At 42.9% G+C, this 13484-nt stretch overlaps 1 protein-coding gene across 7 annotated transcripts in view; it reads right to left on the bottom strand.

The window, feature by feature from the left end:
- Positions 1-4982: 4982 nt before the first annotated feature.
- Positions 4983-13484, bottom strand: part of LOC143018982 (protein ABHD18) — a gene marked incomplete at its 3' end in the record, with an annotated part of 75135 nt that continues 66633 nt past the window's right edge. For all 7 annotated transcript variants that reach the window (XM_076174666.1, XM_076174665.1, XM_076174669.1 and 4 more), the window contains 2 exon segments: positions 4983-5096; positions 11921-12070. In XM_076174666.1, coding sequence (XP_076030781.1) covers positions 4983-5096; positions 11921-12070 — 264 coding nt within the window.

Genomic DNA, 13484 nt, shown 5'->3' with positions numbered 1-13484 from the left:
TACAAGGGAGGTAGCTAAAAAGGAAAAGGCATAAAATCATTCCCACCCAATCCATCCCTGAATACACTCCACACCCCTCCACCCTCCCTCTCATCTTAGCACCTCCTGGATGACGGGTCATCCCTGCATCCTCTCCACTACCCTGGGTCAGAAGCAGTGTCGCAAGACACAGCACATCCACAGCAAGGCCACTTCATTAAATCGGCGACCCCCCCTCTCCGTCCCCCCATGCATAAAGGAGAGGACGGGGAGAAATCCCTTTGGACTGCGTCAAAATTTGCTCACACATACTACCTCACCTCCCATTCCACCTCATGCATCACAACATCATCCATATACAACCATTCTCCATTCACCCGTCTTCTGTCCTCTCCCGTCCTTCCTCAACAGACATTCCCCTCTTACCCAAAGCCGCCTTCACCCCATCCATCCACCTCATCCTAGGTTGTCCCTTCATGTTCACTCCCTCCACATCTGCCTTCCATACTTCTTTTACTAGTCTTTCTTCACTCATTCTTTCTATGTGTCCAAACCATCCTAATACTCTTTCATCAACCCTATCTCCCAACCCCCTTTCCACCCCTGTTCTCCTCCTTAGCTCCTCATTTCTCACTCTATCCAGCCTAGTCACCCCCATCATACTTCTCAGACACCTCATCTTAAACACATTCAAACTCCTTCTCTCTTCCTCTCTTATGTTCCATGTTTCTGCCCCATACAGTGCTGTTGGCACAATCACTCCTTCATATAGTCTCCTCTTAGCATCCATTCCCAAATGTCTATTCCTCATTACACTTTTTAATCCACCAAGGCATTTACTCGCTTCTCTCAATCTACATTCTACCTCCACCTTTTCCTGCCACATTTGCACCCAAGTATCTAAAACTATCCACTTCCTCCAGTTGCCCTCCCTTAATGCTCACTTCCAGACTATTGCCACTTTCACCCCTTGTACATCTCATCAACTTACTTTTACCCACATTTATCTTCAGCTTTCTTCTATCACACACTCTCCCAAACTCTGTCACCAACTTCCTCAATCCCTCCTCCGATCCTGCCACAAGCGCAGTGTTGTCTGCAAACAACAGCTGGCTCACCTCCCACTTTTCTCCATTTTCTTTAACCATCTCCAATCCCTAACCTACTACCCTTGCATTTACCTCTCGCACTACTCCATCCATGTATAAGTTAGCCAGGACGACATAACGCATCCTTGACGAAGTCCCACCTTTACCTCGAACCACTCACTCTCTCCATTTCTAATCCTGACACAAGCTCTACTACTCTCATAAAAACTCTTGACAGCTCCTAGAAGCTTTTCTCCTATCCCATATATCTGCAAACCTCCCACAGTGCCTTTCTGTCTACCCTGTCATAAGCCTTTTCCAGATCCATAAAGGCCCAAAAAACATCCTTCCTCTTTCCTATAGCTTTCTCACATATCTGTCTTACCACAAAAATCTGATCTACACAACCTCTGCCCATCCTAAATCCACACTGTTCCTCACCAATTACTCCCTCTGTTCCTCTCCTAATCCTCTCAATCAAGATCCTCCCATAAGCTTTCCCAACTACACTTAACAAGCTAATACCTCTGAAACTACTACATTCACACTTGTCCCCTTTTCCCTTGTAAAGTGGAACTATACAGGCACTCCTCCAGTCCTCCGGCACTCTACCCTCTCTCCAGCAAACATTAAATAACCTCACCAGCCAGTCCACCATCACTGTACCTCCTTTTTTTAGACATTCTGCATGGCATCCATCCAGACCAGGTGCCTTACCTGCTTTCATCATCTTAACAACTGCCTTCACTTCATCCTTCCTTATTTCTCCTCCATTTTCCTCACTCATCACTCTCATTTTCTTAGCATTTCCCACTGCAGCTATCTTTCCCTCCCTATCCTCCTTCACATTTAGCAACTCCCTAAAATATTCTGCCCATCTTCCCCTTACTGCCTTCTCCTCCATTATCATCTCTCCATCTGCACCTTTTACCTTTTCTTCTCCACTTGATTTGCCTCCTCTACCTCTCTTAATTTCTTTCCAAAACATCTTTTTATTACTTTCAAAATTTTCTGTCATACTCTTACCCCATTTCACATCTGCTCTCCTCTTTGCCTCCTTTACCTTTTGCTTTACTTCTCTTTTCTTTTCTTTGTACCTCTCATAAGACTCCCTCGTCCTATTTTGTAACCAATCTGTGAAAGCTCGCTTCTTCTCTTCTACAACCATTTTTGTTTCCTCATCCCACCATTCACTACCCTTTCTTCTATTTCCTCCTGTCCTTCTTGGGAAGAGATAGGTAGTATGTTTGTGAGAAAAAAGATGGATGTGTTGGCTTTGAGTGAAACTAAGCTGAAAGGGAAGGGTGAGTGTAAGTTTGGGAGTGTAAGTGGGAGGTTATCAGCAGTGAAGAGAGGGCGAGGGAGGGAAGGGGTGGCTATACTAGTAAGTGAAGAGATAGGTAAACGTGTAGTCTGGAGTGGAAGGAGGTTTCCTCAAGGATAATGTGGATGAAGGTGAAACTGGGAAAGAAGATGTGGGTTTTTGTAAGTGCATATGGGCCTGGCAGTGAGAAGAGCGTAGAAGAAAGGGAGGCTTTTTGGATAGATTTAAATGAGTGCATAGATGATATAGGGAGAAATATCAATGTAATAGTACTGGGAGACCTTAATGCTAGGGTAGGAAATGATCCAATTGATGGAGTGGTTGGGAAATGTGGAGTTCCAGGAAAGAATCGTAGTGGAGAGTTGATGGTGGAAATGTGTCTAGAGAGTTGATGATAGCAAATACAGTGTTTCGGAAGAAAGTCAAGCATAAGTACACATGGGAGAGGGTGGTGGAGGGAAGGGTGGTAGATAGAGCATTAATGGATTATGCAGTGGTAAATAGGATTATGATAGGAAGAGTTAAGGATGTACATGTGCTAAGGGGAGAGGGTGGGGGAATATCAGATCATTTTTTGGTGGAAGGTAAGTTGAGAGTGGAGGATAGATGGAGAAAGAGGAAAGGAACAAAAGGTAGGGAGGTGTTTAGAGGGAACTCTTTAAATGAAAATGAAAAGGAGAAGGAGTACAAGAAGAAGCTGAAGGAGGAGTGGGAGGGAGTGAAGGATAGAGTAGAGCTAGGTGTGGAGGAGGAATGGGGATGGTTCAAGGAGGGAGTCACAAAGTGTGCAAAGATGATACTAAGTAAATACACAAAAAAGGAAGACTAATGTACAGCAAAACATATTTGGAGAAACTCAGAAATTTCTTTCAAAAAATGAATTAGGAAAACTTCTTTAATGAAGAAACAAAGATGGAAGAGAAATGAACGATATCAAAAGAAATCTATAATGAAGGAATAGATAAATATGTACCAAAACAAAAAGAGGGAAAGGTGTACATTAAATGCTGGTACAACAAAAAATGTAGTGAAGCAAATGATAGAGGAGACAAAGCTTGGAAAAGATGGAGAAAAGAAAAAAATGGGAAAGTGGCAAATATATATTAAACTAAGACATATGTAAAAAATTTGCAGGGAAGCCAAAAGAATCTATGAGAAAGACATAACAGACAAATGTGAGGATCAACCTAAATTATTCTACAGATATGTAAATGGTAAATAAAAAAATAAACAGGAAATAGTAAAACTTCATCAAGGGAATTAGGAATGTATAGAAGATGTAGAAATGGCTGAAATTATGAACAAACATTTTAAATCTGTATTCATAAATGAAAATACACACAATTGGGATGAAGGATATGGAGAAAGCCCCCCAATGAAAGAAATAACTGACACAGAAAGAAATAAGGGACCAAATAATAAACCTTGATGTAAGAAAATCACACGGCCCAGACGGAATTGCAAATTGGATACTAAAAAAATGTATAGATGAACTAACGGACAAAATATACAAGATAACAGATTGGTGACTCAAAGAAAGAAAGGTACTGCAAGATTGGAAAAATGCAAATATTGTGCCAATATATAAAGGGGGAGATAAGGAAGACCCAACAAACTATAGACTGGTCTTTGCAGTTGACACAAAATTACTAAAGGAAATAAGTACAGAAAAAGACTGTGAACCACTACAGAGAGACCTGGACCAAATCTGGGAATGGAGCCAAAAGTGGGAATTGAACTTCAACATCAAGAAATGTAGTATAATAGTTTGGAAAAAGTAAAAAGAATATCAGAACATAAAATTGGTACAAAGGAAGTAAAGAAAGCTCCGAAAAGGACCCAGGAGTAATTATTAACAAAGACATGTCACCAGACAAACATGTAAATTGAATAGTTGGAGAAACCTACAATTTACTAAGATCAATAAAAGCGGCTTTTAATTACTTGGATGAAGTAATGGTAAAACAAAATATTAGTCACACTGATAAGACTAAAACTGGAGTACACTGTGACAATATGGACACCCAGCACAAAAAAAGAATATAAAGAAATTAAGAGAGAATCCAAAGAGCAATGACAAAGAAGAGAAAGAGGTGACTTGCTGACCATCTACAGAATTATGAAAGGCATGGAGGTCTTTGATAGAGAAGACTTACTAAATTGGGATAAGAGACACAAAAGAGGACATGGAAAGCTCAAAAAGTACAGTTATAGAAGAGACCTGTAAAAGAACGGCTTTCCCCACAGAGTGGTGGATGTATGGAACATATTAGATGAAACAACAGTGTATGCAAAAACAATATAAGAATTTAAGAGCATAGTTTCCCTTCTTGTAAGATACAACTAAGTAAATACACACACACACACACACACAGAGTGGTAGATGTCTGGAACAAGTTGGATGAGACAACAGTGTGTGCAAAAACTATAAAAGAATTTAAGAACAAACTAGATGCTGAAAGATACAAATACGGGTCAATATAGCATAGCTCCTTTTCCGTGTAATACAACTAGGTAAACACACACACACACATATATACATCTAATTAACACAACCTCCTAATGGAAGGGGGGGGGTGATCTTCACTTACCTGAACACTTGCTGGTTAAACAGATATGCAGTTATATGTCCAGTTTCTAGTGTACGCAACTCAGCCCCAGGCCAAATCTCATTCAGTGGAATGATTCCATCCCGTGGCATATACCTTAAGAGACAAAAAGAAGCAGTCAAACATCTGTTGTTGTTTTAGTAATAATAATAATAATCCACACACCATTCACACACCAAGGGCTTCTTTACCCTTACATAGGAGGTAGCCAAGTCAAAAGGCAAGTGCTGAATCCCACCCATTCCACTCTTATCTGCCACACTTTCTTCCCTCTCCTCTTAGCTCCTCATGGATGACGGGTCATGATTGTATCCCGCCCCCTGCCCTAGGTTAGAAGCAATGCAGCAAGACACAGCATATTCACAGCAAAGGCACTTCACTTCATTGGCATTGAACCCTCTCCATCCCCTCATGCAGAAAAAGCGAAGATCAGGAGAAATCCCTCTGGACTGCGTCAAAATATCATTCACACATAACCACTCCCTGCCCCCCCTCATCCCCTCCCTTCCCATGCATCACAGTATCATCTACATTCAGCCATTCTCCACTCACCCCTATCTCCTGTCTTCTCCCTTCTTTGATCAACAACCATTCTCATCTTTCTCAATGCCCCTTTCACCCTATCCATCTTGTCCTCAGTTGTTCCCTCAAGTTTGCTCCCTCCATCTCTGCCTTCCACACTTCTTTTACTAATCTTTCTTAGCTCATTCTTTCCATATGTCTAAACCACCCCAATAGTCTTTCATCAACTCTATTCGCCATCTACTTTCCACCCCAGCTCTCCTCCTCACTTCCTTGTTTCTCACTCTATCTAATCTTGTAACTCCTACCATACTCTCAGATATTTCATCTCAAACACATTTAAAATTTTCCTCTCTGTGTCTCTTAAATTCCATGTTTCAGCTCCATACAGTGCCATAAGTACAATCACCCCTTCCCATGGTCTCCCTGCATCTACTCCCAAATAATAATACATACATACATATACCAAGGCTTTTTCCCCCTTCCAAGGGAGGTAGCCAAAAAGGGAAAGGCATAAAAACACTCCCACCCATTTCATCCCCAAATACACTCCACACCCCTCCCACCCTTCCTCTCATCTGAGCACCTCCTGGATGACGGGTCATCCCTGCACCCCGCCCACCGCCCTGGGTCAGAAGCAGTGTCGCAAGACACAGTACATCCACAGCAAGGCCGCTTCATTTAATCGGCGACCCCCCCTCTCCGTCCCCCTTTGCATATAAGGTGAGGACGGGGAGAAATCCCTTCGGGCTGCGTCAAAATTTACTCACACATACTACCCCACCCCCCACCCCCCGCCCATTCCTCCTCATGCAGTCACAACATCATCCATATACAACCATTCTCCACTCACCTCTGTCTTCCGTCCTCTCCCTTCCTTCCTCAACATACATACATATACTTTCCTCCTTACAAAGGCATAAATCCACTCCCATCCATTTTATCCCCACATACTCCACTCCCATTCACCAGTGTGTTAGTGTTTCTTGATCTCAAGAGTGCTTTCCACATAGCCAACAGGGAGATTATTCTCGACCAGCTCAAAGAATTTGGCATCCAAGGTAACCTCCTGAGGTGGATTCATGGCTATCTCTAACAGGACTTCATGTGTACTATTCCAGGAAACATGTAGTAGCTCCAGGGAATTCGAACTTGGTACTCCACAGGGTGGGATTTTAAGAACCTTCCTCTTTAACGTCCCTGCTATCCCTTCTCCCCAACATTCCCGGCATAACTGTAACCTGCTACACTTACAATATCTGTGTGCACTTCACTTCTGCTGCTGACCTACAGTGCCTCCTTCACTACTACGAGTCGACATCCGCCTATTGCTTCATCTTTCCCCAGAAAAGAGCTGAGTATTTTCTCCTACAGGCCCTGCAACACTGCCAATGTTCCCTGCAGGACACAGTGTCATCTCCCCTTGCACACAGGTCCTCTACCTGGGAGTGCCAGTACGCATCACTCCAGCCATATCTGGTTGGCAGTGCATCCATCCCACCATCCAAGATCTCCTCCACTGGCTAGAACATCACTTTATCCCCTTAAATGGCTCACTAACAATGCTGCTGGACTATCCATCCCCTTGGCAAGAGCTATCTATGTTGTCTTCATTCGGTCAGTCATAGACTATCTCTCCCCAACCCTTGGTCAACTCTCCAAGACCTCCTTGGTGCCTTTAGAAAGATTCCAGAACAGTGATGCAGTATATTCTTGGATGCTCCACCTCCACCAGAGTAGTAAACATGCAGACCAAACTTAATCTTCCTTCAGTTATTAAAAGAATACATGCTAACATCTCCTTCAGCGTCAAGTGCCTCCACTCACCCCATGTGGCCCTGCACTATTCCCATGTCTTAAGAGCTTCACTTGACCCTGCTGCACTCCGCCCTCCACTGCATCCCAGTGTCTGCACCCTTGTTAACACAGTGTGATCCACCCTGCAGGCCCTACACATCAAAGTCCCTATAGCCAAGGTTGATTACGGACTGCTTCCATGGAGAATTCCACAACCTCATGTCACCTTCGCACCCACTTCAAAAATAGACACACCAATCTTCCAGAAACAATTAGCCCTGGAACACATCACCGCAATGTCCTCCTCCATCCCTGCTGTGCACCATCTCTGCATACACAGGTCCTTACAGCCACACTGTAGTGCGGGTTGTGCCGTCTACTCACCAGATGTTGAGCCACCTGATGGAGGCTGGGTTGGTTGCAGGTTACCAAACTCGTCCAGCTCTACTTACAGTGAACTACAAGCACTCCTGCTGGCTGTTAACCTACTCTGTCAGGGGTGACTGAATTGCGTGGTAATGTGTGACTCCCAGTCCGCCCTACTGGCCATTTCGTCTTCACAACCCATACACCACCCTCTCATCCATCACATTTTACAACAGCTCAAGAACACACTCTCACCATAAGCCTTCTGTGGATTCCCTCCCACATTGGAATTGCTGCCAATGAAAAGGCAGATCTCCTCACCAAAAATGTCTGTGAACTGCCACTGCCCAATGATGCCACACCCTTCCCCCTCTGCTACAAAATCATACACTCTACCGTTCTCCTACCCACTCTCCACCTGACATTCCCCTCTTCCCCAAAGCCCCCTTCACCTCATCCATCCACCTCATCCTAGGACGTCCCTTCATGTTCACTCCCTCCACATCTGCCTTCCATACTAGTCTTTCTTCACTCATTCTTTCCATGTGTCCAAACCATCCTAATACTCTTTCATCAACCCTATCTCCCAACCCCCTTTCCACCCCTGTTCTCCTCACCTCCTCATTTCTCACTCTATCCAGCCTAGTCACCCCCATCATACTTCTCAGACACCTCATCTTAAACACATTCTAACTCCTTCTCTCTTCCTCTCTTATGTTCCATGTTTCTGCCCCATACAGTGCTTCAGATAGTCTCCTCTTAGCATCCATTTCCAAATGTCTATTCCTCATTACACTTTTTAATCCACCAAGGCATTTACTCGCTTCTCTCAATCTACATTCTACTTCCATCTTCACTCCATCTTTTCCTGCCACATTTGCACCCAAGTATCTAAAACTATCCACTTCTTCCAGTCGCTCTCCCTTAATGCTCACTTCCAGACTATTGCCACTTTCACCCCTTGTAGATCTCATCACCTTACTTTTACCCACATTTATCTTCAGCTTTCTTCTATCACACACTCTCCCAAACTCTGTCACCAACTTCCTCAATCCCTCCTCCGATCCTGCCACAAGCGCAGTGTCGTCCGCAAACAACAGCTGGCTCACCTCCCACTTTTCTCCATTTTCTTTAACCATCTCCAATCCCTCACCCACTACCCTTGCATTTACCTCTTGCTCTACCCCATCCATGTATAAATTGAACAGCCAGGGCGACATAACGCATCCTTGACGAAGTTCCACCTTTACCTTGAACCACTCACTCTCTCCATTTCTAATCCTGACACAAGCTCTACTACTCTCATAAAAACTCTTGACAGCTCCTAGAAGCTTTCCTCCTATCCCGTATATCCACATAACCTCCCACAGTGCCTTTCTGTCTACCCTGTCGTAAGCCTTTTCCAGGTCCATAAAGGCCCAAAAAACATCCTTCCCCTTTCCTATAGCTTTCTCACATATCTGTCTTACCACAAAGATCTGATCTACACAATCTCTACCTGTCCTAAATCCACACTGTTCCTCACCAATTACAGTAAACTTCCACTTATCCGAACTCCAAGGGGGATTAGAAATGTCTGATTAACCGAAATGTTCGGTTAATCTGACTTTGTATGTTTCATCCCCGTAGAGTTTCATGCGGTAATGTCAGCTGCAATATTCGTACCTGTAAACTTAACATACACATGGAAATGCTTATAATAGTTCATAAACATATTCTTTAGAGTATAAAGAGAAAATGTTTAAGGAGAGCTTGTGATACTGTATCGTCACCGAGAGGACTCACGAATGTATGTACCGCCAAACAGCCGATCAGGTGTAAACATGGAGTATGCTGCCACCGTGTGAGCACTTGGTGAAGCTTGCGGGTGGTGCGGGGGTAGCGGAAGAGGCGGCGGGGTGTTTGAATGTTCGGTTGAGATCCAAATACGTTCGGTTGAAGCGATGGCTACCGTATTGAGAAAATGTTCGGTTAATGCGATTATTTGGTTAAAACGCTTTCGGATAAGCGTGAGTTTACTGTACTCCCTCTGTTCCTCTCCTAATCATCTCAATCAAGATCCTCCCATAAGCCTTCCCAACTACACTTAACAAGCTAATACCTCTGAAACTACTACATACACACTTGTCCCCCTTTCCCTTGTAAAGTGGAACTATACAGGCACTCCTCCAGTCCTCCGACACTCTACCCTCTCTCCAGCAAACATTAAATAACCTCACCAGCCAGTCCACCATCACTGTACATCATTTTTTTTAGACATTCTGCATGGCATCCATCCAGACCAGGTGCCTTACCTGCTTTCATCATCTTAACAACTGCCTTCACTTCATCCTTCCTTATTTCTCCTCCATTTTCCTCACTCATCACTCTCATTTTCTTAGCATTTCCCACTGCAGCTATTTTTCCCTCCCTATCCTCCTTCACATTTAGCAACTCCCTATAATATTCTGCCCATCTTCCCCTTACTGCCTTCTCTTCTATTATCATCTCTCCATCTGCACTTTTACCTTTTCTTCTCTACTTGATTCGCCTCCTCTTCCTCTCTTAATTTCTTTCCAAAACATCTTTTTATTACTTTCAAAATTTTCTGTCATACTCTTACCCCATTTCACATCTGCTCTCCTCTTTGCCTCCTTTACCTTTTGCTTTACTTCTCTTTTCTTTTCTTTGTACCTCTCATATGACTCCCTCGTCCTATTTTGTAACCAATCTGTGAAAGCTCGCTTCTTCTCTTCTACAACCTTCTTTGTTTCCTCATCACACTGTTCACTACCCTTTCTTCTATTTCTCCTGTCCTTTTTGTTCCACACACCATCTTTGCACACTTTGTGACTCCCTCCTTGAACCATCCCCATTCCTCCTCCACACCTAGCTCTACTCTATCCTTCACTCCCTCCCACTCCTCCTTCAGCTTCTTCTTGTACTCCTTTTCATTTAAAGAGTTCACTCTAAGCACCTCCCTACCTTTTGTCCCTTTCCTCTTCCTCCATCTATCCTCCACTCTCAACTTACCTTCCACCAAAAAATGATCTGATATTCCCCCACCCTCTCCCCTTAGCACATGTACATCCTTAACTCTTCCTATCATAATCCTATTTACCACTACATAGTCCATTAATGCTCTATCTACCACCCTTCCCTCCACTACCCTCTCCCATGTGTACTTATGCTTGACTTTCTTCCGAAACACTGTATTTGCTATCATCAACTCTCTTTCTACACACATTTCCACCATCAACTCTACACTACGATTCTTTCCTGGAACTCCACATTTGCCAACCACTCCATCAATTGGATCATTTCCTACCCTAGCATTAAGGTCTCCCAGTACTATTACATTGATATTTCTCCCTAATTCCTCTATACACTCATTTAAATCTATCCAAAAAGCCTCCCTTTCTTCTATGCTCTTCTCACTTCTCATGTTAAAAGACCCAAACCTTAGGGTTCTGGTTGGAAAACTCCCAGTCCCTCTTATGCCTTTGCTTTTTTTAGAAATGTCCCCTTCGGGACTACAGAGAGAAGGATGCCTAGTCCTATCCTCATCCTGTTTTTGACACCTTCTATGACTCAAGTGGAAATACTTGGTGGCAATATTCTTTTCCCCCACCACAGGGTTCAGTGAAATAAGAAAAAGAAATATTCAGAGAAGTGGCACAGGGCAGTAACAAGAGTGTAGGGGACAGCATAACAGAGGGACAGTTGTAGTATAATAAAGTATCATCATTTCTCTATGAATAGAGATTTCCTCTACCACAGACAAAATGATGTGTGGTGCTGGTCCATAGGGGCACCCCATATAGATCTTAAAATATCAGCTTTATGCTACTGAGCAGATTTTAACCCCAAAATAACATGCAGCCAATACCCCAGATGGAGGTGGGGGTGGGGTGGTATAAAAAAAAAAAAAAAAAAAAAAAAAAAAAAAAAATATATATATATATATATATATATATATATATATAAAATTAAATAAAGCACAAAAATAACCACAGGTTTAAAAGTTACAGCCATTAAATCTCAAACTTTCATGGTTTGTTTTGTTTTCTTTTTTGGCACTTCGTACTGTCCTAGGAACCTTAAATTACATATACAAAAAAGAAAAAAAAAAGAAAGAAAAATGTGAAAACTTCTTTGTAAGAGACAGAGAGAGAGAGAGAACTGTATACCTAGCTTCAAGACATTTTAATTATGACAGTTCATCAGAGGTAGCAGCAGTTTCACAATTTACTCACGCATCATTTTTAGCAGCAACAATTATAATTAGTGATGGGTCCACAGGTACGCTGAAGTTGCCAAGGTGTGTACACTCATCCATTATGCCACGCATAAATTGCACAGCTTCCCAGGTAAGTGGATCCTTCACTTCTACATATGGTTCAAAACTGTAACAAGATGTAGTGTCATGAATGATACATATTTTACCACGAGAATAAAATATATACTCATTATAGTCCTAATATTTCAAATCCAAAACCCAAACTTTCCTCTTTCATCTCCAGTCCACACAAGAAGACCCAAGGGGTTGAACTGTTCAGATCTGGATAAAGTTTCACACTCTGGTCTTATCTCCATTTCTCCCCTCCCCAGAAGTCCTAATATGTTCTGTTAAACTATCCTCTATAACCTGTTACACTGGCTAATCAACAACACCAACAACAAAATCTTTAAAAAAAATTCTGTCATCAGTATTCCATTCTCATCTACACTTTACATCAATGACTCACATCTTATCTATTTCTGAATTTCAGATATACATTAACATAGCACAACAAAAGTTCCATCATAACAAAAACAAATGAACACTCAGCTCACTAAAGAAGTACTTCAAGACAGACCACCAAATTCAGTGCTCCACCCTAGACATAAGCCCCCCCCCCCAAAGAAGAAGAAGAAGATCCCCCCCCCCTTACAAGGGAGGTAGCCAAAAAACAAAGGCATAAAATCCAATCTCACACATTCCATCCCTATATATCTTGGTTCCTCCTGGATGATGGGTCATCCCTGCATCTTGCCCACTACCCTGGGTCAGAAACAGTGTTGCAAGACACAGTGCATCCACAGCAAGGCCGCTTCATTAAATTGGCGACCCCCTTTCTCCAACCCCTCATGCAGAAAAGGAGACGGGGAGAAATCCCTTCGGGTTGCGTCAAATTATTTTTTACACATACTCCCTCATCCCCTATCCCCCACCCACTCCCTTTCATGCATCACAGCATCATCCATACACAACCATTCTCCATTTACCCCTATCTCCTGTCCTCTCCCATCCTTCCTCAACAGACATTCCCCTCTTTCCTAATGTCCCTTTTACCCCTATCCATCCATCTCATCCTTGGTCATGTTAAACATGCCCCTGTTTTGTTCAATAGGGGCATGTTTAACATATCTCCTCACATTATTCCCCTAATAACCATGGCCAGCAAAATATTAAATATTTAAACCACCCTTTGTGGACATTTCGCCCATGGACGTTTGGGCCAGCATTCTCATCCTTTCCCAGTGTCCAATCCCCCCACCCTCCTCCTCCTCCTCCTCTTCCTTCCCCCCCCCTTTTCTCTCCCCGTTCCCTCCTTTCCCCTTATTTAATCTCAAGCATTTGTATCTCAACTTGTACTTGAAAAAGCTGTAATAAGCGAAACGTCGTACAAATAAAGGCTCCGTCCTCATATGGTGTTTATCTAGTCAATCTTGTCGGCAAACTGCCACTTTTAAGCATGCTTTATTTCTCTTTTCTTTGTACTTCTCATATGATTCTCTCATCCTATTCTGTAACCAATCTGTGAATGCTTGCTTCTT

Source organism: Oratosquilla oratoria, chromosome 36, assembly GCF_046742065.1.
Source record: "Oratosquilla oratoria isolate Oo_2021 chromosome 36, ASM4674206v1, whole genome shotgun sequence".
In the NCBI taxonomy this organism is placed as follows: domain Eukaryota; kingdom Metazoa; phylum Arthropoda; class Malacostraca; order Stomatopoda; family Squillidae; genus Oratosquilla; species Oratosquilla oratoria.
The sequence above is the reverse complement of the archived record's forward strand: the minus strand, read 5'-3'. Positions and strand labels throughout refer to the sequence as shown.